Source organism: Canis lupus, chromosome 14, assembly GCF_048164855.1.
Source record: "Canis lupus baileyi chromosome 14, mCanLup2.hap1, whole genome shotgun sequence".
NCBI lineage: Eukaryota > Metazoa > Chordata > Mammalia > Carnivora > Canidae > Canis > Canis lupus.
In genome coordinates, this window is record NC_132851.1 from 3,866,150 (window position 1) to 3,893,831 (window position 27,682).

Here is a 27,682-nt window from a genome sequence, read left to right on the forward strand (position 1 = left end):
TTTTTCCTCTGGGCCGCCAACATGCCATCCAGACTGAGGAAGACCGGGAAACTTCGGGGCCACGTGAGCCATGGCCACGGCAGCATCGGCAAACACCGGAAGCACCCAGGAGGCCGGGGTAATGCTGGTGGCATGCATCATCACAGGATCAACTTCGACAAATATCACCCAGGTTACTTTGGAAAAGTCGGTATGAGACATTACCACTTAAAGAGGAACCAGAGCTTCTGCCCAACTGTCAACCTTGATAAACTGTGGACCTTAGTCAGTGAGCAGACACGGGTAAATGCTGCCAAAAACAAGACTGGAGCTGCTCCTATTATCGATGTGGTGCGATCAGGCTACTACAAAGTTTTGGGAAAGGGAAAGCTCCCCAAACAGCCTGTCATCGTGAAGGCCAAATTCTTCAGTAAAAGAGCTGAGGAGAAGATAAAGGGTGTGGGGGGCACCTGCCTTCTAGTAGCTTGAAGCCACATAGGGTGAGGTTCATTAAATGCTAACAAGTGCTTTTCTTAAAAAAAAAAAAAAAAAAAAGAAAGAAAGAATCACCTACCTAAAGTATAACTTCCATGATTTTTAATATATTCAAAGTTGTGCAACTATCACCAAAATCAATTTTAGAACATTTTTATTACCTCAAAAAACCCCATACCCTTTGTTCTCCCCTATTCATCTCTTGCCTGCTAACCTACATTTTGCCTCTATGAATTTTCCTATTCTGGACATTTCACACAACTGAAATCATACATTGGGCTTTCATGACTGGTTTCCTTCACTCAGCATAACGTTTCTAAGTTTCATCCATATTGTGGCATGAATCAGTACTGCATTCCTTCTTATTGCTGAATAATATTCCATTGTGTGGATATATCACAGTTTGTTCATCATTGGGTTGTTTGACTTTTTGGCTATTATGAATAAGGCTTCTATGAACATCCATGTACAAGTTTTTGTGTGGATATATGTCTTCATTTCTCTTGAATATATACCTAGGAGTGGAATTGCTGGATCAAAAGGTAATCCTATGTTCATTTGGCAACTCTCTGTAGCTTTTTGAGGAACTGTCACAGTGTTTTCTATATTGGCTGAACCATTTTACATTACTACCAGCAGTGGGTTAAGAGTTCTGGTTTCATCACATTCTTACTAACATTTGTTACTATCTAACTTTTTTATTATAGCCATCCCACTGGGTATGAAATAATTATCTCCTGGTGGGATTGATTCACATTTCCCTGATGACTAGATTTTATTTATTTTTAAAATATTCTGTCTCTTACCCCCAAACTAGCTAGTGTTTCCAGAAATGACTTTTTTTTTCTACAACTACTCTGCATCATTGTTGAAAACTAATGCTGTCCAGAACCAAAAGTTTATAAGGGGAGTTATATCTGCATAAATGGAATTAAGTTTCTTTGTTTACTCTGTTCAGGACATATTGTTAGCAAATTTGAAAGATATGTTTGAGATGACCTTACTTAAAAATAGACTTTGTAGTATAACTGTGGTTCAATTTGGGGAACTCTGGAAAGTATCTCAGGCTCCCTGCAAAACAGCTAAAATTGTAATGAGAAGCCAACATAACCATGGGATAGAAATGATATCATGTTAAGCTGCTGTGGACAAAGAAAAATGATCAGGTTTCAGATATGAACCCTAAGCCAAATGTTTCAAGGGCTGACCTAAACCACAAAGATTAATTTGTATTAGGGCTACTCTGTAGCCTGTTCAGAAGGTGAAGCTGCAAGAATTTATTCAATGATTCTCCCAAATATTGCTGGAGAGATGTGTTAGAGAGAGAGAGAGAGAGAGTGTGTGTGTGTGTGTGTGTGTGTGTCAACATTCAAAAGCAAATGTCAGGCATCCTACCTGTTTAATGATTTAAAAGTACTAGTCGTTACTTGAGTTTGGTGTGGTAGGGTCCCATGTAAGCCTAGTTCTAAACTTTTCTGAATATGAGTAGGAATAGCACGAAAAGCTGAAATTTATATCATTGTGATTTTAATTTTTAATGGTAATGAGACTTTTCATATGGCCATGAGTCTGAATATACAAGTGGACAATGGCCAGACCATATGTGCCAACAGAATTCTGACTCAATTCTCTGCAGCAACCCATCTTGGAAACAGAACCACCATCTCTGCAGCCATAGCCCCAGAATGGTCAAGAATTGGTCAGTAACTGCCAGTTTTCTTATTTTTTCCCCCTATTTCCAATTAAGGACCAACTAGAGAAAGTCAAATATGCTTCCCAAACCAATCACATAGCATGCCCTCTAGATTCTAGTTAGCCTGCTTCCTGCTCCCCCATACCAACAACCTCCAATCGAAGCATACCTGAAGTCTTCCCCTTTATTCACTATACAGCCTCCCCTCCCCTCTTGCCTACCTTTGAATCTCTACCAAATGCAGATGATAGTGGCTGACTCCCTTGCTAAACAAGCTCTGAATAAATACCTTTTGCTTGTTCCTCTTTGAGTTCTTTTATTTCCACATAGCTAAAGCAGTTTTAATTTTTACACACAAATGAACCAGAATGACAGAACAATGCAGTGCAATGTTTTTCCTAGGAGCTGGATGGCAATTCAACATCTAATAATGTAGTATACCAACTGCCACTCCAGTCCCTACAGTAAGTGCCATTGTGGCAAGGAGATAAGAAACACAAGTTATAAAATTTATATGTTGTTTACTTCCATTCTCTTTTTGATAATAATTATCTTTCCTTTTTATGAAATTACATATCTAAATCAGATAACAACTACACACATTCATATCACATTTAACTAGAAAACATTTTTTTCTATTTCTTAACAGTTCATGATTTTTTGAAGAAGGAATATAATTAGTTTAATACATTCATTAGGCAATTTCTTAACTTATCCAAGATAACTACCATCTGGACCTGCTGGTTTAGATTTATTATAATTGTCAATATATTCCATTACATTACTTTTCTTCTTGCACAAACTGATGAGATAATTCAATTTTTAACCCTTCCCTACTTAAAGTTTTAAAACTCTGATATAGCTAGCTCTAGGATGTTGCAGTTTTTACAAACAGAGAATACAATTGACCCTTGAACAACATGGGGGTTGGAGCACCAACCCCCTGCACAGTTGAAAATCCACAGATAACTTTTGACTCCCCCAAAACTTAACTACTAATAGCCTATTGTTGACCAGAACCTTACCAATAATATTAACAGTCAAATGACACATATTTTGTAGGTTATATGCATTACATACTATATTCTTACAATGACCTAAGCTAGGGAAAAGAAAATATTGAAAAAATCATAAAGAAATACACTGACAATACTGCATCAAAAAAAAAAATCCACATATAAGTGAACCCACCCAGTTCAAACCCATTGTTAAAGGGTCAACTGTATTTGAAAATTGCTAAGAAAGTAGATCTTAAATGTTCTAATCACAGAAAAACTGGTAATTATGTGATGGGGTGGAGGTTTTAGCTAATACTGTGGTGATGATCACTGTGCAATATAGAAGTGTATCAAATCAATGGTATACAACTTAAATGTATACAATGCTCTTTGTCAATTATATCTCAAGCTGGAAAAAAGGCTTCAATTTAATATATGGGCAATGACTTGAATATATATTTCCCTCTTTTGAATACCAACACAAAAATATCTTTGCTGTCCTTGCACATAAAAATTCAAATGTCATCTTGTTTACTTTCTGCATGTAGTTTTTTACCACTTAATTCTAAAGTGATGTATATTTCATGTCTAAAGGCCAATATCCTCTGCCCCTAAACACCTAATGTGTATATACACATATACATACTTATATATCTTATCATTCAGCATATTATTACCATATGGTTCATTATCATATCATGTGACAATCATTAATTAAGCAATTCAATTAATATTTGCTCTATCACCTGTCATGGATAAGCCATTCTGCTAAAGGAGCTAGAGAGGTAAGTAAAACAGTTCTGCTCTTAAGGAACTTACTAATGGTGAAAGACTTCAAGAATTTATTTATTTATTTATTTTTAAGATTACAAGAATTTAATATAAGACATGCCAGAGTCAGCACAAGAAAAGTATAAACACTAGATTCAAAGAAGGTAAAAATTTCATCTTTTGCTGAGATAGTCAAAAACGATTCATGGAAAGAAACTAAGGATTAGCTTGGTTTGATGGGATTTAGTACAGCAAAAGAGAGAGGGGAAGTGGGAAAAAGCAGAAGGGAAATTTAGGAAACAGGAGTCTAGTTTGGCTGGAACAAAGTATACAGCATGGAATGGTGAGAGAGATTGCTAGAAAGTTAAGACCATTAGGAGATCCTAAATTCAGCTACATTTTTAATAGGAAGCAACATAATTGAAGCCACATTTTAGTACAAATAACCTGGCAGTGGCTATTTAGGACAGATTTAGATGGGGAGAAAGTAAAAGCAAAGAGACCTGTTAGGAAGCATTTACAGAATCTAGGCAAGCTGTGATTAGGACCTGAACCAAGCAAGCACCACCTTTCTGCAGAAATGAGAATGCCAGAAGGAAATAATTGGTAGCACACCACCACTGTTCAAAACCAGAACTCACCTCCATGGTTCTACTGCTCCTTCCACTCTGGCTCCACTGTCCATGATGAGGGAGCCAGGAGGGCAGAGCTGTTGGGCAAGTAAATACAGATGGCCAAGGCACAGACAGCCGCCAACAAGGTGTTCAGTTAAAAGTCATCTCAGAAAACAGAGCAATCTTGCAAGCCAGCTAAAATACTTTAATTAGCAACTCTTAGTAATAACTATTACCTAAATTTATTCTGTATGCATTTTTAAAATTAAGTCAAGGAACATTTCCCCTATCTGGCAATGTCACAGTGCATCAATGTCAAATTAATAAAAGTTAAATTAACTTTTTTGAAGGAGTGCTCGCTTCTGCAGCACAATAGAACTTTTTTGAAGGAAAGCTAAAATCACCATAAATGAGCCTTTAGTGCCCCCTTGTGGAAGGTTTAGTGTGAGCTTTGAAATATTTACCTTCCACACGGAAGCAGTAATGGGTTATTTCCATCTTTTAAGATGTTTAAACTACTATTTGTATATGTTATACTACTTCTAAGAGACATAATTTAAAACAAGGCCACATAAATAATTCAAACAGGAAACAGAGACTAAATGTTGAAAATGCTCGGCAAATTTTTGTCATAAATTTATGAGTTTTGTTTCGTGAATCATAAATTAAGCAAAGGTAATGGAAAAACTTAGCTTTACACAGTGCTAAGTAGTATGAAAACTATCTTCTCAATAGCACTTCTACCCTAAAATTATTGCTAACAAATCCTTAAGACTTCATTAAGTATTTAAATACCTGGAATAATTGTAAACGTCTATATTTGTGTCTGGAAAAATGCTAGTATAAAATGATCAGGTAATTTTTAAAGTATTGTTTCTCTTTATATCACTTATCACAAATTTCTGACCATTTATCTTCCAAACTAGGGGATAAGAAATAAGAAATTCCTGTCTTTCCTAGAGGCAAGTAGAAGTCAAAAGAAAGAATATTTCTATCCATTAACTAGCAAGGCTATCAAAAATAGAAAGGTTCTTATCCTAGATCAGTAGAAGGTAAACTGTTGGTTTTCCCCGTATTTAACACTCATTCTTTCTCTTATGTATTTTTTTTTCTCTTATGTCTTTATTAAACAATGGGAAAAAATATAAAAATAAAGTGTCAAATTTAATCATCCCTATTGTATTGGAATCTTCTTGGGAACATGGAGATCTATCAATAACTGGTGGATTTTTTATGTCACTCAATAATCAAAATCTGTAAGAATGTAGTGATTACTAGAATGTGTTAATACTTATTCTTGTTTTCATGCCTTGTGTCTTTAAGTTACAAAGACCTTGGCACTGAAGCAGGAGCCTTTCTCTGGAACTGAGTTCTCAGATAATAGTATATTCATGCAATCCACTATTTTTCAAATTATAAATTTGTGAGGAACTACAAGCTAAGGAACTACTTTAGGGAAGAACTGTTTTAAGTTAGAATTTTTTCCCTAGCATACCAATAGATTTTTCTTTAATGGTAAAACAATCTTCCATTTAAGACATGGTAATTATATGCATATTGAATTTATCAAGGGAGATTCTGCAGAGTTTTGTCATGTACAAATGGCAGACTACCTCTGGTGAAATCTTGGATCCCCCACTTGCTAACTGTGTGGTCTTAGATTATTTAACCTGATTCTTGGCTTCCTGATAAATAAAAGGAATAGGGTAATAACTGCCTTACAGAATTAATGTGAGGAATAAATGAGTTAACACATATAAGGGATTTAGAACACTGCCAACACAGAGTAAACATTCAACTTATGATTGGTTGAATTTTTTTCAAGCAGACACTTTTTACAAGAAAATTGGAGGTTGGCTTTATAGTGTCATTCAGCATAATGCTAAGGACATTAAGATCATATATTATCCCCACAAATGGTATTTTGTTTCATCCTATTCATATTTAGCCAAATGAGCAGCAGTACAGATTAGTGTAACAGAGTTTCAACAGTGATCAATTCTTTTATTTTTTTATTTTTTTTTTATTTACGATAGTCACAGAGAGAGAGAGAGAGAGAGAGAGACAGAGACATGGGCAGAGGGAGAAGCAGGCTCCATGCACCGGGAGCCCGACGTGGGATTCGATCCCCGGTCTCCAGGATCGCGTCCTGAGCCAAAGGCAGGAGCCAAACCGCGGTGCCACCCAGGGATCCCCCAATTCTTTTAATTTCTCTCATTCTAATAGACTGGGTAGCCACAAGACCACAAAGGTGGTCACAGGGAGAGGGCAATGTGATTGCAACACATAAGACAGCTGCAAAGTTCTTCCTAATGGACAGGAAATAGGATTCCAGATTCTTACATTGCAATGCTGACAATTTCAAGTATAAAGAAGCAAAAGAAATGCTTATTCTTCCTTTTTCACTTTCTGTGTAATAGAATAATAAGAATCCATAGGATATTGGAAAATAAAGATTTTAAATTCTATAAAATAGAGTATTTTGCCTTTCATTTTTCAAAAACATACCATGAAACTGGATCTGCAATTTTTACAATATATGAAGTCACTTCTGGAATGGCATTTAGGCCAGGCAGAAACTAAGAACATAAAATAGTGAAAATGTTCATATGACAGAAGATATGATTTGATCTAAGCCACAGAAAGAGAAGTCAAGGACAGGTAGTCAGATTAAATCAATGGTAGAGGTTAATGGAACAATGTTAAGTATATTGACCCTGATGTAGAGGATACCTCAGGAAACTAAATAGACACTAAGAACTAAACTTGATTAGAATCAACTAAATCAGAAAATTTGATTTAAAATTTATAGACTGTGTAACTTATTAAAAACAACTGACAATTTTATATTTATATTTAGCCTCCAAAAATTCTTCGTGGAATTAGAATGGATATAGATAAAATTTAATATGTAGTAGTTAAAATGTTTAATGAGTTAAACAACAATTTTAAATTTAGGGCAGCTTTTTCCAAATATATCTTTATCTAGGGGCACTTAGGTGGCTCAGTTGGTTAAGTGCCTGACTCTTGATTTTGGCTCAGGTCATGATGTACATAGATACATACACACATCAGTTACCTAAAGACAAAAAAAAAACATGAAACCATCTTCAAATGTTCCCCTGGTCTTAGCAATTTGTTCAATAATATAACTTACCTCTTTCTTGCTGCTATTCTATAAATGGACCATGCTACCTTAAACCATTTTTGGAAAGAGGTACATTATAAACAATTTAGTACATTTTCTTATTTAAAAATAAGTCTAAAACTACTTGTTTTTAAAAAAATCTTTTCTAACTAGTCCAAATTTGTCACAATACTAATACCCAGGCTAGATTAAACAAATGGAATCTGTGATTATGGTTCTGGAATTTTAAAAAGTGCTTAAATGAAATGCATGATTTATAAGGGTTTATTAACTAAGATTCTCATGGTGAATAGCAACATATGTCTAATAATTTACTTTCTATATCTTCTTAGTAATCAATATTAAGTAAATTTTATTTAACCAGAAGTTTGTGTACATATGACACTCACTATATTTAACTATTGAAATTATAGAAGAAAATTCAATAGAACTTCTGAAAACATTTTATTTATATTTCATTTCAGTCAAATATTCATCTTCTAAGGCTATAAGGCCATCTGTCTCAAGTTCAAAATTTGTAATATTATTTGGAAAACTATTTTTAAAAAGTGTTTGAAGGACATTTCAACACAGAGTGATGAAATGCACAATTTTCAAAGGTTACATGAAACACTTAAATACATATATATGGTAACATTAAAAATTCTTTATTTAAAAACACTTATTAAAATGGGAAAATGTGACACAGTAAAATAAAATTTTTTCAAACTCATCACTAAAGAATACAGACATAGATTATGATATATACAAAATAGGAAATAAATCATCATCTGTCATTAATGGGAAATTTTCCATGCTTTCAAAATAATCATAATTTTAAGTCAGACAAAATATTGTTTAGGGGGAATGCTTCTTTTATATTGAAAGTCTCTTTAAAGGCGTCTTAAATTCTGCTTACTCTGGGCACTTCCTGGAAGAGCATCTTTTCTATTTCTTGGCTTTGCTGCTCCTCTATTACATTCTTCAGACCCATGATAAGCACATAAACATAACACACAAAAGTCAAAACCACAGGCTGTGCGGCTACACAGTCCCCTTTTCTTAAATGGCTGGTACTTAGCAGGGCATTGGCACCTGGGGCAAGGTTTTAATGCTTCATCAATAAATAGTGTTTTGGCAACCTGCAGTGAAAGCATACACACTAAATCTTCCAGTTTCATACAGAGAATCATTTTATTTCAAACTCTAAATATTTAATTCTAATAACTTATGATAAATACTTACCTTAACATATTCTTCCTGTTTACTAGTTAAGTGAGTAACAGAAGAGCTTGCTATAGGTGTCAAAACTTCTCCCCAAGGAGAAAATGTTGAAACTTCTCCTTTCTGAAAACCTGGTATCCTAGCCTGAGCTTGTACAGATTTTAAAGCTGATCGATTTATAAGATGGAGCCGAGTGGCAGCATCCTCAACATTTAATATAGCCCCCTGCGGTAAAAGATAAGAGGGGTCAATACTGTAATATTAAAAGTTCCGGAACAGTTTTCTGATACACTTGTATTTAAATATTGAAAGTGATTTCACACTGAATTTCACTAGAATTTTCTCCCTAAGCTTTCCTTTTTAGAAAAAAATGTTTTTCTCTCATCTAACATTTAAATGTCAAAGAAATATAAATGAACAAAATTAAAACAATAAATATTAGCTTTAAGTTTGCATGATTTGTTATTTTTTCCATTTAAGGCATGGGTTAGCAAACTTTTCCTGAAAATGGCCAGATAGCATATATTTTACATTTTGCAGGCCAGATAGTCACAGCTACTCAAATGCCATTTTAGCAAAAGTAGCTGTAGAGATATGTAAATGAAAGAGCAAGACTATGTTCCAATACGACTTACTTTCAAAACAGAAGGAATGAACAGGATTTGGTCCACAGGCTAGAGTTTGCCAACCCCTTTTTAAGTCAAGGTTTAAGAAGAAGTGAATCTTTGTAAAATTTGCTATGGGGTATCATGGAATTCCTTGAAGGTTTCTTACCTTAGCCACATGTCAGAAGAACAATGGGCCTGGCTAGACCGTGAAATCCAATTGGTTTGGCTAGTTTCTACAATACACGCAAATACTGGAATCATTTTTACACTTACATTTTAACAAACAAGATTTGATGTTTGAAAAGCAGAAAAAAAGGTATCTCTTATCTGAACTGGATTTCCATATTACTTAAATATTTAGCCAAGAAATTTTTTTTCGTTTTTTTTTTTTAAGATTTTACTTATTTATTCATGAGAAACACAGAGAGACATAGGCAAAGGGAGAAGTAGAGAGAAGTCAGAGACATAGGCAAAGGGAGAAGTAGGCTCCCTGGAGGGAGCCTGATGCGAGACTCAATACCGGGACTCTGGGATCATGCCCTGAGCCAAAGGCAGACGCTCAACAGCTGAGCCAACCTAGGCATCCCCGTGAATATTTTCAATAAGCCTTCTATTTTGTTGGAGTTGATAACGGGAAAAAATAGTTGTTTTTTTTTTTTTGTTTGTTTGTTTTTTTTAACAAATTGGTGTTCTTAATCAATTATCAAAATAAAATCTACTGAGTGAATTTTCTCATGTGTTTAACTAAAACTGTGCTTCCTCTCCCTTGATAGTCTCCCTTTGGCACAATTGGCTCCTAACAGTGAGGAGAGAGAAAATATAAGAAATTGTAGAAGGATGAGTATAGGAAGTAAGATTAGCTGGTCATGAAAAATTCCATGATTAACAGTTTAACAACATATGCATATGTGTAATGGATATCAGTTTTCCAAAATTAGAATGAATACAACTGAGTTTTTTCAAGGACTCAATATTTTCTTTATAGTACATCTGTATAAATAATTTGCAGCCTAGGACACAAGTACAGGACACAAGAGCATACCAAAATTTTGATGGATTTCAATGCAGTTGGTAAACACAGTGATTGTGTATAAATCAAAAAAATGAATAGAGATACATTGTTGAAATAGATTTCAGCCACAGAATAAACATTCATTTATTTAACAAATATTTACAGAACTCATAAAGGTGCCAAGTGAATAAAACAGTCTAATCCCAGTCCTCCTAGACTTTAAAATGTGTGCTACCATCTCTGAACGATAGGAGACAAAGCAGTCAACCAAGGCACATGTTTGTGAAGGCCAAAATTTTTCAAACATAGTCACATCGTGTTACCAGAAAATATGTAAATGTGAGAGTGGAGTCGCCATGTGATTGTTCATTTCCACGATTATAAAAGAACAGTGAAGAATACAGTAAATTAAGAAATTTGATGGAAAAAGCATATCCCAATTCTAATGCTTCTCATGGCTGCAAAGCAAACAGATAAAATTGAGATCCTATTACATGTAACTGGTGTGTGCCTTCTAACTCTCACACGTAAGGAGTTTTCAGAGAAATTACACAAGTGTGAGGAAAACCCTCAAACAACTTTGTCTTATGATGTTTCCATTGAGTTAATGATAGACATTAGGAAAGTTCAAGTGGAAAGCAACCAGTCCATATCATAACGGGACAGCAAAGTGCACCAGGAAGGGTATCTCTGGGGAAAAGAAGAAACAGGAAGAATACCTGATTTGTCTGCACTTACACAGAGGAGATTTCCAGTTCTGGTGGATAATAGGAGATGAATCAGGGATCTGTACAGAGAAACACTAAGCAAAACAAAAGAAACTGGGCAATTATTAACTCTGGGGGGAAAAAAGTTATATAGGAAAAAAGGTGTAATCATAAAGAACTGCATGTTTCAGCTGTCAAAAACTCATAATCTCAATATGGTCTTAATAATGTCAGCTCCTAGTTTTGATTTGTGCCTAAATGGTAGTGTGATTACATCAGTGAGGCAGTAGAAAAGGAGAAAGGAGTTCAGAGAGACAGGAGGGTGGGGTAGTAAGTAGTAGTGGTGAGAGTTTAGAGAACAAACTCTCTAAAGAAAAAAGCCAAGAAAGAGCAGTAAAGCCATGCTAGTTAGAAATGTGGAGGTAAATCTCAGAAGGAACTGAAGAGTTGAAAGTGACTAACTTGGAGCAAGAATCAAAAGTACAAAGGGACAGGCAAGAGAATGTGTTTTGTTATACGCCTCATAGTCCAACTTGACTTTTTATTTATTTAAAAAAAATTTTTTTTAATTTATTTATGATAGTCGCACACACAGAGAGAGAGAGAGAGAGAGGCAGAGGGAGAAGCAGGCTCCATGCACCGGGAGCCTGACGTGGGATTTGATCCTGGGTCCCCAGGATCACGCCCTGGGCCAAAGGCAGGCGCTAAACCGCTGCGCCACCCAGGGATCCCAGCCAACTTTTTTAAACCATGTATTTGTTTTACTCTGAAACAAAAAAATCTAAAAAAGAAACCAAAATAAGAAAAAAAATCCAAGTAAGGGAGAATGTATAGTCCTTCAAGAAATAAAGTTGGAAAAAAAAAAAAAAAAAAAAAAGCAGTGGCCAGGATACAAAGACAGAATATTTTATCTAGAATTACCTGAAGTGTTGCCAAACACAACCACGTTTCTTTCCTTGTAGGATGTACAATGTACATGGAGCTAACGGTTTAATATTAATAGATACTTACTTAAAAATTGTTTTTTAAGTAAGTCCTTAGCATATAGAGCAGCACTCTAAAAACATAAGAATTTAAGAAGGCAATTAATATTTTCTCTCTTATAAGCAACAGCAATAAGTAGCCAGGAGCTGTGAGTAAGTTGTAAGGCAATATCATAGGTGAGAAGGTAAAACTTTTTTTCAAAGTAAAACAGAAAGTCAACATTAAGTTAAGTACAGTCCCTAATATTTCACTGTAATGAGAAATCCACCAATCTATCTAGGTATTTATATTTATTTATACCATGTTTCATCTCAATTATTATATTGTCAAATTAGAGATTTACTTGTTATTGAATGCTTTTCTCTAGAACAAGAACAAGAATTCTCATGGAATTTCTTTTGGTATTGATTGCTAAGAAAGGTCTAAAAATTGCATATACCATACATATGGATGCCAGAGTCATCAGATGACTATTACACAAAGTAGTATCCCTAGGAAGACTTAATCAGCTTCTGCAGGACTTTTCCTGTAACTTCAAATCTGGTTCTCAAATCTTCAAGAAAATACAAGCTAATGGTGCTTTACCAGTACTAATCTGCCACAGTCACTCATTTCCAGGCCTTCCTCTATGCTATTCTCTCTGCTGAAACACTCCTCCCTGTCTTCACCTGGCTAGCCACTCACTCACTCCCTCATCCTTCAAGTCTCAGCTGAGTTGTACTTTTCTGAAAAGCCTTCTCTTGATACCCAAGTATCAAATACTCCTTTTAAATGTTCCAAAAGAACTAACTCTGGGCTTCCCAACACATCTGTATTGTAATCACCTGTTTATTCATATCATCCCCAGGACATGAACAGGGACCATTTCAGAAAGACTCACCATTGCAATCTGAGCAAGTGGCACATAATAATCCACTCAAAAGACTGGATACAAAGTGTTATGAGGATATCTACTTACGAATAGGATCCAGCATAGCACTGGTATTAAAACCCTGCTAACAACACACACACCTAAACAACAAAACCCCTCAAGACGCTCTTGATGCTAGGTAGTCTACATTTATGGACTGGAAGGAAATGGAGTTTGGGAAAAGTAAAACATTCATGAGTGAATGTTTGCTAAGTGAAAAGGGCCAAAAGATAGCAGGAAAACCATATTAGGTTGTCCAACAATATTAGATTATTATTTTTATCATTTTTATTTTATTTTTAAAATTTTTTTTGATTATTATTTTTATAAATCCATTTGAGGAAAGTATTATATACATTACCTCAGAATCTGTTTTCAGTTGTGAGATATAAAATTTCCTCCTCCGATTTGCTTTTTTATCTTGAACAATAATTTCACGCCAATTTCTGCTCACTTTCCAAACACTATAATAAAAAAATTGGTCTTCATTTTATATACATTCCACAAAATTAACATTTTTTGCATTTGGCAATTAATAAGAAAAACTTGCTTTAAAGATTTTGGACAGTAAATTTCAACCTAAAAATTTACATTAAAAGTATGACTTGATGTACATCATTTCATATTGTTTTATCCCATTAAAATACTAAATATATGTCAGCATTATATCAATAGATTATCTTATAAATGATTAAGGGGAAAACATAGTTTCCTATTAAGGTAATATGAGTCCACTGGGAGACTAAGAGGATTTTTAACTTCAAATGTGAGACTAAAATTAAAAACCTGGAACACAACATGTAGAAAACGATTATCATTTATACAGCACAAGAGGTTTCTATCTATTCCTCCTATTTAAGGTACTTAACAAGTCTATCATTTTGATTAAACAAACATAAGAACTATCAATAATTCATTGGATGTACTAAGTGCTAAATACAATCATTAATTGGTAGCACTACAAAGTTCCTATTTTATAAACCAAAGTTGATGAGAATGAAGAAGTTAAAGAAAAAGAGTCCAATTTAGGGACGCCTGAATGACTCAGTGGTTAAACGTCTGCCTTCAGCTCAGGGCATGATCCTAGAGTTCCAGGGTCAAGTCCCACATTGCGCTCCCTGCATGGAGTCTGCTTCTCCCTCTGCCTATGTCTCTGCCTCTCTATCTCTCTGTGTCTCTCATGAATAAATAAAATATTTTTTTAAAAAAATCATCAAGACAGTGTGGTACTGGCACAAAAACAGACACAATGATCAATGGAACAGAATAGAGAACCCAGAAATGGGCCCTCAACTGTATGGTCAACTAATATTCAACAAAGCAGGAAAGAATATCCATGGGAAAAAGGACGCTCTCTTCAATAAATGGTTCTGGGAAAATTGGACAGCCACGTGCAGAAGAATGAACCTAGACCATTCTCTTACACCATACACAAAAATACACTCAAAATGGATGAAAGATCTAAATGTGAGATAAGAATCAATCAAAATCCTAGAGAAGAACACAGGCGACACTCTTTTTGAACTTGGGCACAATAACTTCTTTCAAGATACATCTATAAAGGTAAGGGAAACAAAAGCAAAAATGAACTATTGGGACTTAATCAAGATAGGAAGCTTCTGCACAGCAAAAGAAACAGTCAACAAAACTAAAAGACAACCCACAAAATGGGAGAAGATATTTGCAAATGACTATCAGATAAAAGGCTAGTATCCAAGATCCAAAAAGAACTTATTAAACTCAACACCCAAGAAACAAACAATCCAATCATGAAATGGGCAAAAGACAAGAACAGAAATTTCACCAAAGAAGATATACACATGGCCAACAAGCACATGAAAATGCTTCACATCACTTGCCATCAGGGAAATACAAATCAAAACCACAATGAGATACCACCTCAACACCAGTGAGAATGGTGAAAATTAACAAGACAGGAAACAACAAATGTTGGAGAGGATGTGGAGAAAGGGGAACCTTCTTGCACTGTTGGTAGGAATGCAAACTGGTACAGCCACTCTGGAAAACTGTGTGGAGGTTTCTCAAAGAGTTAAAAATAGAGCTACCCTACAATCCAGCAAGTGCACTACTGGGGATTTACCCCAAAGATACAGATGCTGTGAAATGCCAGGACATCTGCACCCCAATGTTCATAGCAGCAGTGTCCACAATAGCAAAACTGTGGAAGGAGCCTCGATGTCCATCAACAGATGAATGGATAAAGAAGATGTGCTCTATATATAAAATGGAATACTACTCAGCCATTAGAAAGGACGAATTTGCTTCAATGTGGATTGAACTGGAGCATACTATGCTGAGTGAAGTAAGTCAATTGGAGAAAGACAATCATTATATGGTTTCACTCATGTGGGGGAATACAAGAAAGAGTGAAAGGGATTATAGGGGAAAGGAGGGAAAATGAGTGGGAAAAATTAGAGAGGGTGACAAAACATGAGAGACTCCTAATCTGGGAAATGAACAAGGGGTAGTGGGAGGGGAGGCAGGTGGGGGGATGGAATGACTGGGTGACAGGCACTGAAGAGGGCACTTGACGAGATGAGCATTGGGTGTTATACTATATGTTGGCAAATCAAACTTCAATAAAAAAATATATATATTAAAAAAATAAAAATTTCAAAGAATAGTCACTCTTACCTGGAATCACTATACTTTTGTTTTTGAAAATAAAACTATTTATCTCCAATTAAACAAAAGGAAAAAATACAATTTATATCCAGTGATTGCCTATTTATCAGTAACTTTGGCTTTACTGATTATTAAAAATAGATAATCTCTCTGGTATTTTTTAAAGATTATTTATTTATTTATTCATGAGAGACACAGAGAGAGCATGAGAGAAAGAGAGAGGCAGAGACACAGGCAGAGGGAGAAGCAGGCTCCATGCAGGGTACCTGATGTGGGACTTGATCCTGGGACTCCAGGATCATGCCCCAGGCCAAAGGCAGGCACTAAACCACCGAGCCATCCAGGGATCCCTCTCTGGTCTTTTTTATTACTTAAATCACTCCAAGGGAATAAAAGGTCAGACAATTAAAAAAAGGTCACTTGTTGTTATGGAGATAATACTTGAGTTGTTAACACTACTGTTCTTCCAGTTACCATGGCCACTTCAGTTGCCTTGCCTCTCCCTAAACCAATACATGTGTCTTATATCAGTGATGGAGAGGAAAAGGCAGAAAGTCACCCATTAATCGGGAAGAAATGAACTATGTAACTGGGTATTTGCCACAGTTATTTCAACCGACCATAGTCTCTCACGTTACCAAAAATAAACACTGCTAACATTATACTTACATCCTGCAGTACAAATACTATACATTTGGAGGGCTGCGGAGAAGAGGTAATTACAAAAATATGACTGAATATCACCTGCTCCCACAAGTGAGCATCCAAAAGTATCACCCAAGTTTTTCACTTGGTCTCTATCCAAACACTACAGCATATAAAAATAAAATTCTGTATTTCAGCCATATCTCCTGGATTTTTTTTAAACAATTTATCTCATTGAACATTTTTTTTAAGACACATACATACAGGTACACTATTTATTATACTACATGGGTTGCACCAAGTACATTCCCAATCACGTTTATTTAGAAAGGCCTTAAATCTTAATATGAGTTTGTGGGAAAGCATTGGATTGGAAATCAGAGGGCTCAGGGCTCCTGGGTGACTCAGTCAGTTGAACATCTGACTCTTGATTTCAGCTCGGGTCATGATCTCAGGGTTGTGGGAATCAAGCCTGGCACTGGGCTCCATGGGAGACTGCTTAAGATTCTTGCCCTCCCTCTGCCCCTACCCCCAGTTCTCCCTCTCCAAAAATCATCATCATCATCATTATCATCATCATCAGAGCCTCAATTATAGACCTAGATATATTCCTATCTCTTTGAAAGGCTGTTGGCTCACTTAACTTCTCTGGAGCACAGTTTTCTCATCTGTAAAATATGTGATTAGACTAGATGTCTCAAAAGAGTTCCAGCTATGAAATCCTACAATTCTCTACAATAGCCTACAATTAATTTGTGGAAGAAAGGTGAAGAAGGGCTTTAGCAGAAGTAGTAGCCATAAAAACAGCAAGATTCTATGAACCAAACTCTTGACATATCCCTATCAAAATCGAATTCACAAACTTTCCTGCATGTCCTCCTCCAACCGTCACCTTGCAGAAGTCCTGTTCACAAGGGTTCCCTCCTTCCTGGTATGGCATTCCCAAGGGTCTTGTCTTCTGATAGTTCTGCAACTCCTCCAAAGTGCTAGTATGAACACAGTATTTATAACCCTAGCTCTCACTGTCAATACTCCTAAATATCTGGTTCTCTTTAATTATGTAGCAGCATTCAATACACTGAAATCTCCATTAATACAAATTCTTCAGTTTCTACTTTCTTGAAATTCCCAAAAGTAATTACATTCCACTGCCTATTAGCAATAAAAATGAATTAATCCATCTTCCCTTGGTCTCTGGAAAAACTAAGCCCTAAAATGAAAGCTAACCATCATTTTGTAGAATTTAGATGAAATAACTAAATGGTATCCTTTGTATGCTGTCATTTCTTAGTCACCATAATACTTTACATTATTTCTGGCCAAGTATCATAACTTTAATACAATTTGCAATCTGACAGTGGGATGTGAACTATTAAATCATTAAATAACTCTTGTGGAATATAGCTTGCTATCTTGAATATTTAAAGTTCAACATTTAGAAACTCTCTTCTCAAATGGCAGTAACATGAACTTTATCCAGAAGACTATATTGATGCTTCTAAAACAGGATTTTTTTTTTAAGATTTTTTTTTGGGGGGCACCTGGGTGGCTCAGTCAGTTAAGCATCTGCCTTCGGCTCAGGTCATGATTGCAGGGTCCTGGACCAAGCCCCATGTGGGGCTCCCTGCTCAGCAGGGAACCTGCTTCCCCCTCTCATACCTCTCCCCTAGCTTGTACGTTCTCTCTCTCTCTCTCTCTCTCTCTCTCTTACTCTGTCTCTTTTATTTGCGAGAATGCACATGCACACAAGTAGGGGGAAGGGGCACAGGGCGAGAACTCCCAAGCAGACTCCAGGCTGAGCCTGGAGCCTAGCCAGAGGCAGGACTTGACCCCATGAGCCCTGAGATCAGGACCCCAGCAGAAACCAAGAGTTGGACCCCCAACCGACCTGAGCCACCCAGGCGCTCCTAAAACAGGGTTTTAAACAGAAGGAACTGTATTAGTAAGCTCTATTGGGAAGTTCACTAAACCACCTTTGATAAAGTATAAAACAATCAAAGATAGAGATAATAAAACAAAACAAATTAAAAAACAGGACGACAACTCAACTCACAGAAAAACTTTCCAACTTAAAAAAAAAAGTGTTAAAAAGAAAAGTGTTAGGAAGGAAGTTTTATTTCAGAAAAAAAAAAAAAAGACGATATATTTCTTACCTGCATAGGCTTTCTGCAGTCAATGAATCTAAAACCATAGCAAGAATATGCTTTAAATTTCTGTATTTTAATTCTGTTAAGATGTCCACCTTTTCTATACCCATTTTCTTGCCAATCAGTCCTGCAAGTACACACTGTAGTACAGCTATCTGGCCCCCATCCGTGTCTTCTAAGAATTCATGTGCAACATTTTGCTGGAATCTTTTTCTTTTGCTTCTCATGAAGAGCTCATGCACTAGCTGCAAGGCTGGGGTCTTTGATAAATTCTTAAAGCTTAAGATCTTATTGTCACTGCTCAGCTGATCCTCCAAGGTATCTGAAGCAGCTTCTGGTGTTGCTTCAGAGTCTGAGTCCTTTTCTGTCTCCGATTGTGAGCTTTGTTCTTGAAGGGTGGACAGTCTTCTCAGCCTTCGAAGATGCCCCGACTTTTTTAGGGTGTCCCCCACTTTGACAGTTCCCCTATGTTTCTGAAGTTCTCGAAAAGAACTTTCCTGGTCAGAGAGGGAATCTTCTGATTTATCCAAACAAAGTGAGTTAAAACCACTGTCTTCAGGTGTTGAAATATTGCCCCTTACTTCAGTTGAAGGAGAGAGCCTTTGACTTGCATTAAATTTAATGTTTGCTACAAGATTACTTACTGGAGTCACACATATGTTCTCATCTGTTCCACAATGTGTGCCTCTAGCAGAGGAGCCCAGAAGTTTGGGATATGTATTCTCATTGTTAATAAATAGACTGCTACCACTAAGGTCACATGTGATAGAGTCTCCAGTAAAACTATTGCCCTGAATCGGAGATAAACATTCGACTTCAAACAGGCTACAATCATCTTTAGAATCATCAACTGTGGAAGTTTTCTGTTGAGAAAAATTTAGTCTCAAGATTTGACTGCTGGAAGTGGCTTCTTCTGTTTTCAATGTACTAGTAACTAAAGGACTAAAACTCGTTTGCCTTGGAAAACTTGAAGCACTACTTGGAATATTTTTTTCTAAGTTGAGAACTTGGTTTATACTACTTTCTAGAGAACTGTTTTGTGAATCAAAGTCCCCATTTAGAAGAGAGAAAGATATGTCCAACCTTCTGCGCAGCAAAAATTTTTTTCCACTGACTTTAGGGGTTTCACAGAGTTCTGGGGTTTTATCATGTTCCTTCCTAGAAAAGACAAGTCTCTTTTTTTGAGTTGGTGATTCTAAAGGATGAGTTAAACCCAGATTTGGAGTTTCAGGATGTTCATGGGTTAATGTTAAGCCTTTTTCTTTCTTTCCAAAAAATTCTTTATCTGTATTATCAAAGTTGCAGGGTTGTAACAACTCATTATAGCCACTATCTTGAAATGAAGATGTGGAACAAAAATCTCTGAAGCTGGAGTATTTGAAATTGACAGTAGGAGAGTCCACCTCATTTTCTGCGCCAGTGCAAGCTTGATTTGAATGTCTCTCTGACATCTTCAAAATCTGTTTCCACAAAATTAAAATAAATTTTATTCTTCCATTGAAATGAGTAGCCTTGCAGCTTACACCAAAACACATTACTTGCTATGAATATGGATAATAATAGAAAATGTTATGGCAATAAAAACAGTTACTTTAAAAAATAAATATACTCATATATACTTATGTGTATATTACTTAACCTAATTTTTAATATCACAAAACCCAAAACTTTTGGGTTATACATATTTACAGATTATTTGACTAAGCATAGTCTAAGCACCATGCACAAATATTTTCTTGAACTACACCTGAGGAAAAAAATCTGGCAGCATCTTTTTTAGATTTTATTACTTTAGATTTTAATAGCACTAAAGTACATAATTAGAGTATTAATATTCTAGCCTATTTGTACTGGTCTATATCTAGTCAGCTGGATATTTCCCTTCAAAGTTCTGGTATATTAGTAAAGCTGCTTAAAAAACTATATATCAATTTTTAAACATGTCTTTGGAAATGTGTCAAATGAGTGCTGCCACTAGATTCAACTGCAACTTGGCTAAGCAGCACCAGGATAATGTAATTCGTACTTGTAATGTAGGCTTGTCACAGCCCCCATGACCATTCTCAAGGTCTGAGTTCTTAGACTCATAACTTTGCAAAGACCCCTTGGCTCATTCACCTAAGTGAATGAATTTTAAAAACAACAAATTGCTACTCCAACCACAAAACAAGTTTCTTTACAGTAAAATGATCATGGGAATATTACCACTGGGAAAAGTATCTAAGTGTTTTTCAACCTTTTGAATCTATATTCAATTTTGGTAAATCTCATACATTAAGATCTCGGTTGTTCTTCTGTACATGCTTACCAGGCAAGATAATCGAACTTTGTTTTCTATAATTTGTATTATAATTAGAAATAATTTTGTTTTCAAAATATTAAGTTAATGACATATAATGAGCTTTCAAATTACCCCTACACCCATGAATATTTCCCCCTCTCTGAGAATCATTCTGTAACGTAAATTAAAATTAGGTCAAGAAACCCTTCCATAATCTTAGAGCAAATGTAACTGTTCTACCTCACCACTAGGTGTCTCATTGTACTAGAATTTGGGAAACAGAGGCAAACTGTTAAACCAAAATGGGGATGCAGTATCATCCTCTTCCCCTACCACCCATAGGCCACTTGATATAAATACATAAACAAAAACCTGTCTACTTATTTTCTGTTCATCTACACAACTGAAGTTGCCTCCAACGTATTTTCTCTGCTGTCATCATGTCCATTTTTCTACTATTCCAAGATGTTGGTCTCAAACAAAACATGGTTTTTCAAAACTTAATTTTCAAATCATTTAAAAAAGACTAATGCAAAATTATGAAATGCCCATTGGCTTATAAATTTTACCGATTCAACAGTTCACTGATTAATCAAACTCCTTGATACTCATTTTTTAAAACCAGACTCCTGGGTGTTGAGAATACTTATCTCTATGTGCTCTCAAAAAAGAAAAAATTGGCAAGGATGTGGAGAAAAGGGAAATTTCACAGACCATTGGTGGGAATGCGAATTGGTGCAGCAATTGTGGAAAGCAGTATGGAAATTCCTTAAAAATTAAAAATAGAGGGCAGCCAGGTTGGCTCAGCGGTTTAGCGCCGCCTTTAGCCCAGGGCATGATCCTGGAGACCCAGGATTGAGTGCGACGTCGGGCTCCCTGCATGGAGCCTCCTTCTCCCTCTGCCTGTGTCTCTGCCTCTCTCTCTCTCTGTCTCTGTCTCATGAATAAATAAATAAAATTAAAAAGAATTAAAAATAGAACTACGATACAGCAATTCCACTTCTGGGTATTTATCCAAAGAAATAAAAATACTAATTTTAAAAGATATATGCACCTCCATGTTCACTGAAGCATTATTCATAATAGTCAAGATAGGAAGCAACCTAAGTGTCCATTGATAGACAACTGATAAAAAATGTGGTACATATATGCAATGAAATATTACTCTGCCATAAAAAAGAATGAAATCTTGCCATTTGTGACTACAAGCATGGATTCATAAGGTATTATGTTCAGTGAAATAAGTCAGACAAAACCAAATACCTTATGATTTCACTTACTGTGGTATCTTAGAAACAAACAAAACAGACTCAGATACAGAGAACAATCTGAAGTTTTCAGAGGGGATGGGGGAAAAGGGTGGTCAAAATAAGTGAAAGGGATTAAGAGGTACAAACCTCCAGTTATAAAAGAACTAAGTCATGAGTTTGTAATATACATCTTAGGGAATACAGTGAATAACATTGTAGTAACTTTTTATAGTGACAGATAATAACAGATAACAGACCTTGGTAGGTCTATCAAGTTTTCGATCATTTCGAAATGTATAAAAATATAGCATGCTATGTTGTACACTTGAAACGAATATAATATTGTATGTCAATTATATTTCAATTAAAAAAAACACTTTTTAGAGAATGAAATACTATTTAACTATATTAAAACCAAATTTTCATTTAAGGGGAAAATCTTACCATCAGTAAATCTTGAGCTCTTAGATGTCAGTTATGTGAGCTTCCAAACAAGAAAATCGTTCACTTTGCTTTTAAAACTCATGCCAAAGTATTACCAATTTAAGACTTTAGTTTGGACCATTGAAACGTGCGACAGCATGATGGCTGCTAAGATTAGAAAGGTACATAAAATACACACTCCAGGGATTATTCCTAACATATGACAAGGCCTAAATCATTCTGAATTTCCTTCTGCTTTCCAGATAATAGTAATTTCAATATCCTTGTTCCCTCCAGCTAGTCTTGGAACTGAGGAACCTTCCCAAATTCGGGTTTCTGAAAATGCAGCGTAAGCCGGAGCGCTGTCATTTACTCCCGGAGGTGCTCCCAGCCGGCAGGTGGTTAACGGTCTCAGCAGGGCGTCTTTTGGCCCCGTGCGTCCCTCTCGGACCTTCCCAAGGCCCAGGGCCCAGAACGCCACCGAGAGGCGGGGGGCGGGGGCGTCCCCCGGAGAGGAGCGAGCCGGCAAGAGAGCCCGCCTTCGGGGCGCCTCTGTCCCTGCACCTGGAAAGCAAAGGCCCGCACACTCGGGCCCACCTGGACACCGGGCCACGGCCGGGCGGGGGTGGGGGGTGCGGCACACTGGCAGCCGCTGGGTGCTCCAGGCAGGAGCCACCGCCTCGCCCCCAGGGATGCCGCGCCGTGGCAACCCCCGCGCAGGTTCGCGTGGGGCCGCCGCGTTTCCCTCCTTCCGTTTGAACCGCCTGCCTCGCGTAACCGCTACGCGCCGCCCCGCCCCGCCCCGCCCCTTCCTCTGGCTCCGCCGCGCCCCCGCCGCGCCCCCGCCGGCCCTCCTGCGACCCGCAGGCCCCGGCCCGGCTTCCCGGAGGTCTGGTCCTGCCTTTCCTACCCTTCCACCCCTACCCAAACTCAGCCCTCCTTTCCCACCTTCCCAACCCCACCAAAGCTCAGCCCGCCCTTTCCCAGCCTTCCGCCCAAGGCTCAGCCAGGCTTCCTAATTTCATGGGCTCTGCCTCTCCCCATTCTCACCTTGGGGAGCATTTTAAGGGCCACTTGGTCCTACAGTGAGATACTATTAAAAATAATGCCCGTGAATATTCACTTGAAAATGTTTCCTGAGATTGCCAGGTATAAAAAGCAGGTTACAAACCGAATAACGCCTTTGAGTAATACAGATGTACACAGGATGAATTCTGAAAGGAACGACTAACTTGGTTACAGTATCTCTACACGGGATTGTGCTTGATTATGCTGGATGAGATATTTTCTGCTATTCACTGGATAGGTTATTCTATGCCAGGCTCCATCCTCCTGCTCTTGGCAGCTTCCTCCTAGTCTCCTTTTTCTGACTTTCTTCTCTGCCTTTTCCCTAAATGAGACGTCCCATCTCAGCATTTTTTTTAACTTTATGTATTTACATAATTCTTGTGCAGAACTTCACTCATTACTTCTAAGCCAATAATAGCAGCTACCACCAGTCTCCTCCAACTGGACATTTATTTCTCATCTGAATGCCCTTTGGTCATCCAAAATGGAATATATCTAAAATCAAACACACTAACACTTATGAAGTTCTGCTCTATGTGCCAATCACTGGGCTAGGTACTGGGAATAAAAGATAAGTACAGCACAGTTATGATGTCAGGGGCTCATAAGTGCTGTAATACAGGAACAGTAGTAGTACAAAGGAAGGAGGATCAACTAACCCTACAGAAGACGGATGGAACTAACTTTATAAAGACCATGACTTGAGGTGGTGGATTTTTTTTTTTTTTAAGATTTTATTTATTAATTCATGACAGATGCAGAGACACAGGCAGAGGGAATAGCAGGCTCCATGCAGGGAGCCTGACATGAGACTCGATTTGGGGTCTCCAGGATCACGCCCTGAGCTGAAGGTGGCACTAAACCGCTGAGCCACCCGGGCTGCCCTGAGGTGGTGGATTTCGAGGGACAAATGGCAATGTAAAAGTCAGACAACAGGTGACTTCAATCTCAAAACAAAATGTGCACGAGCAGGAAACCTCAAACAGTTGGGCAGATTTTAAATAGTTTGTTATGGCTAGAAGCTCAGATTTGAGGAAAGGGCAAAGAAAATTTCTGAGAAGGGGAAGCAGCTGAATCATGAAGAATTTGGGATGCATCTAAGAGTCTGAAGTTGATCCTCTAGGTATCGTAGAGCATTTTAATTTTAGAAAGATCACTCTGGCAGAATGGAGAACAGAAGAAAAAGAGCTGAGGGTGGTGGCAAAGAGACCACTTAGGAAGCTACTGCATGACTCTGGAAGCCAGTGGGGAAGAAGCTAGACTCAACACTCAGCAGAACCAGGTGCATGGGGCAGGGATTGAGGAAGCACAGAAGACAGGTTTGGAAGAAAATAAGATGAACTTAGTATGAGGTCGTTAAGTTTCAGGCACCTGTAAGACTTAAGGTAAGGAATTGGTGAATTACACATGCTTCAAGATAGCACCTCTCTGAAGACACCCACACATACCCAGGTAGAGTAATGCCCTCTCTAGCTCTTCAGACAAATCTCTATTATGGCCATTTTGCCCTTTCCCCTACAGCATTTGCAATCCTCCCTCTCTGCTGAATTTTCTCTGTGTAGTTTATCACCTCCTAAAAATGTTGTATTACCTGTTTAATGTCTGATCCTCCCTCTCACTATAATGTAAATAGGGCAGGGAATTTTGCCTATGGTTTTTTTTTTTAAAGATTTTATTTATTTATCCATAGAGACACAGAGAGAGAGAGAGAGAGAGAGAGGCAGAGGAAGAAGCAGGCTCCATGCAGGGAGCCCAACATGGGACTCGATCCAGGGTCCCCAGGATCAAACCCCGGGCTGCAGGCGGCGCTAAACCACTGCGCCACGGGGGCTGCCCTTGTCTATGGTTTAAAATCCACACAATCCCAAATACCATTTAAACATTGCTCTTTTCTCTTTCTCTAGTTAATTTTTCTTTAGGTATTTTATTATGACAGAAGAACAAAAAAGTGTATCATAACTCCCTATCATTTAAAGAATAATTTTTTACTGCCCGCCCCCCCAACTAAAAGGGCGAAAGGGAACCTAGTTACATGTAGCTTGTCCTGGCTTTACTCATATTCCCCAAATATAAGTCACTGAGCTATATTTTCCTATTCTTTACCTACCATGGTCTTTGGCCTTTTTGCTTCCTTTTCTAGTTTGGATGTCACCCCATTACTTAAACCTCAAAATTCTAAAACCTGTTTTCCACAAGATCTAATTCTTCTTACAGGGACCATCCAGCAAAACATAAAGACTTTTCCAATCACCATGACATTCAGACTATGCAGAATAAGATCAAGGAAAATGAAAAACAGAGATTCAGAGAGGAAAATAGCAACTTGCATCTTCATTACCATATTTTAAGGAGTTAAAAGCACTAGTGTCCAAGATAACAAGACATCTGCCCTCATTAGGAGAGGGAAATGCAGTGATATCTGGCAGAGGGTAAGTTCTCAAGAGAGCTAGCTGTCAGGGACACCCAGGGCATGATCCTGGAGTCCCACATCCGGTTCCCTGCGTGCAGCCTGCTTCTCCCTCTGGTTGTTTCTCCCTCTCTGTGTGTGTCTCTTATGAATAAATAAAATCTTTTTTTTTTTTTTAGTAAAAGGTGAAAGATTTATTCAATCTGAAGAGAAGCCAGAGTATAATAAATAAAATCTTTTTAAAAAGCTGTTAGCAATGATAATAGTTTACATTGGCTATGCTTCATTGTGATCCTAAGACTGTTGGTTCCTCCTGATAGGAAAGAGGGTGCTGGATTGAGAACTAGCATCAACATGGGCTCTTGTTGAAATTCTGGATCTCCTTGATAACACTTGTAATTACCCTACCCTTCCATAGGGTGCCAAGACCCATTTACATTCTACATGTGCTGATCCAATCTGATCCCCATAGACATCTAATTATGTACCAGAATCATCTTGATACCACAACTGGAGAGTTAGAATCTGGTAAATTTTGCAATGATTACTTTCTGGATCACTCCATCATCTTTCTCTTATGTTAACAATAGTTTTATCTAATAACTCTTGTAGGAAAGCCTATTTTGACTGTTCTATTGCATTTACCCCCTTTGGTTGAGAGGTGAGGTACTTTGTAAGAGAGGTAATGGTCAAAATTTTTATGCTGTACATCATTCTGTGAAAGAAGCTAGAAAATCCATTATGTTTCCCTGGAAATTAAATAACTGACAGCCAGGAAGACTGGAAAGCAAAGATCAAGTTAAATCTCCCAGCCCCATCTGTAGAGGTGAGATCAGTTGGAACTCCTTCTGGAAGTAAAAGAAGCTCAAAGTTCGCAGGTGGCTGGACGGGAGACTGGCAAACAATATATTCTGCTTAATAAGAAATCAAAGACGTTGCCGATGCCGGGGAGAAGGAAACCTGTTTCTCTGCTGAACTATAATCGCTATTAACAACTGATGACTTTCTAAATTTTGATTACTTCATTTACTTCTTCCTCCTAAGTAAAAGCCTGCTGTGAAAGCAGCAAACAAATGTACATATCGTGACCCCAATAGCTATTAGTCTCACTGATTTTGATGTTTCAGAAAACACACCTCCGCTGCGCAGATGGTTTTGTTTCATCCAGGGAGGAATACATGCGACGGCAGGAAGGTCAGTGCATAGTTACCCCTACCAATATCCCTCCGTTTTAGGTGGAATTAATTGATGTAGCTGCCTTCATACGGCCTTTGCTTTAAAACGAGTAAAAAGCATGGGACAGAGGGACGACAGGAGCCGACCAAAGTTTCGCAAAGCAAAACTGAAGTCATGTGAAGGATAGGGGGTGGCTGCTCCAGTGGCCCAGCACAGGTATCAAACAACTGCAAAAACCATCTGAAAAGTGCGATGGAGTCGCTGCTTCTGTGTTCCTCAGAGAGACGGTTGGCCTAGGACTCCGGGAGCACCGGCCGCTTCGCTTTCTCTTCTAACCCTCAGCCCTCCCGGAGAAGTGTTACTTTCTACTGACTTCATTAGCCAGAATATCTGACTTCCTTCCATCGGAGGAACTACTGAAATGCTTTGCTTTTCTGAAAAGTGAACTAAGTTGGGACAAAACTCGAACACTTCTCCACGCGGCCTAACAAAACGAACGCCCCCGGCTCGCCGCCTG

The 27,682-nt window shown here is 37.6% G+C and overlaps 2 protein-coding genes across 5 annotated transcripts; one reads left to right on the top strand and one right to left on the bottom strand.

Annotated features, from left to right (window-relative positions):
• FBXO43 (F-box protein 43) lies at nucleotides 1–27,642 on the bottom strand. Of its 4 annotated transcripts, none has more exons than XM_072774029.1 (5): nucleotides 22,536–23,164; nucleotides 18,567–20,020; nucleotides 13,484–13,586; nucleotides 8,923–9,126; nucleotides 1–7,629 (listed from the first exon to the last, which is right to left on the bottom strand). In XM_072774029.1, exons 1-5 carry the CDS (start codon nucleotides 22,536–22,538, stop codon nucleotides 7,594–7,596), a joined length of 1,800 nt encoding a protein of 599 aa, XP_072630130.1. In that variant the 5' UTR covers nucleotides 22,539–23,164; the 3' UTR covers nucleotides 1–7,593. The 4 variants fall into 4 exon arrangements, with proteins under 4 accessions (XP_072630130.1, XP_072630128.1, XP_072630127.1 ...); XM_072774027.1 differs by lacking the exons at nucleotides 1–7,629; nucleotides 22,536–23,164 and adding exons at nucleotides 8,158–8,819; nucleotides 27,126–27,642; XM_072774026.1 differs by lacking the exon at nucleotides 1–7,629 and adding an exon at nucleotides 8,160–8,819 and having other exon boundaries at nucleotides 22,536–23,170.
• LOC140603611 (large ribosomal subunit protein uL15-like) lies at nucleotides 22–542 on the top strand. The gene has a single exon (XM_072774030.1). It carries the CDS (start codon nucleotides 22–24, stop codon nucleotides 466–468), a length of 447 nt encoding a protein of 148 aa, XP_072630131.1. The 3' UTR covers nucleotides 469–542.
• Nucleotides 27,643–27,682: the final 40 nt, after the last annotated feature.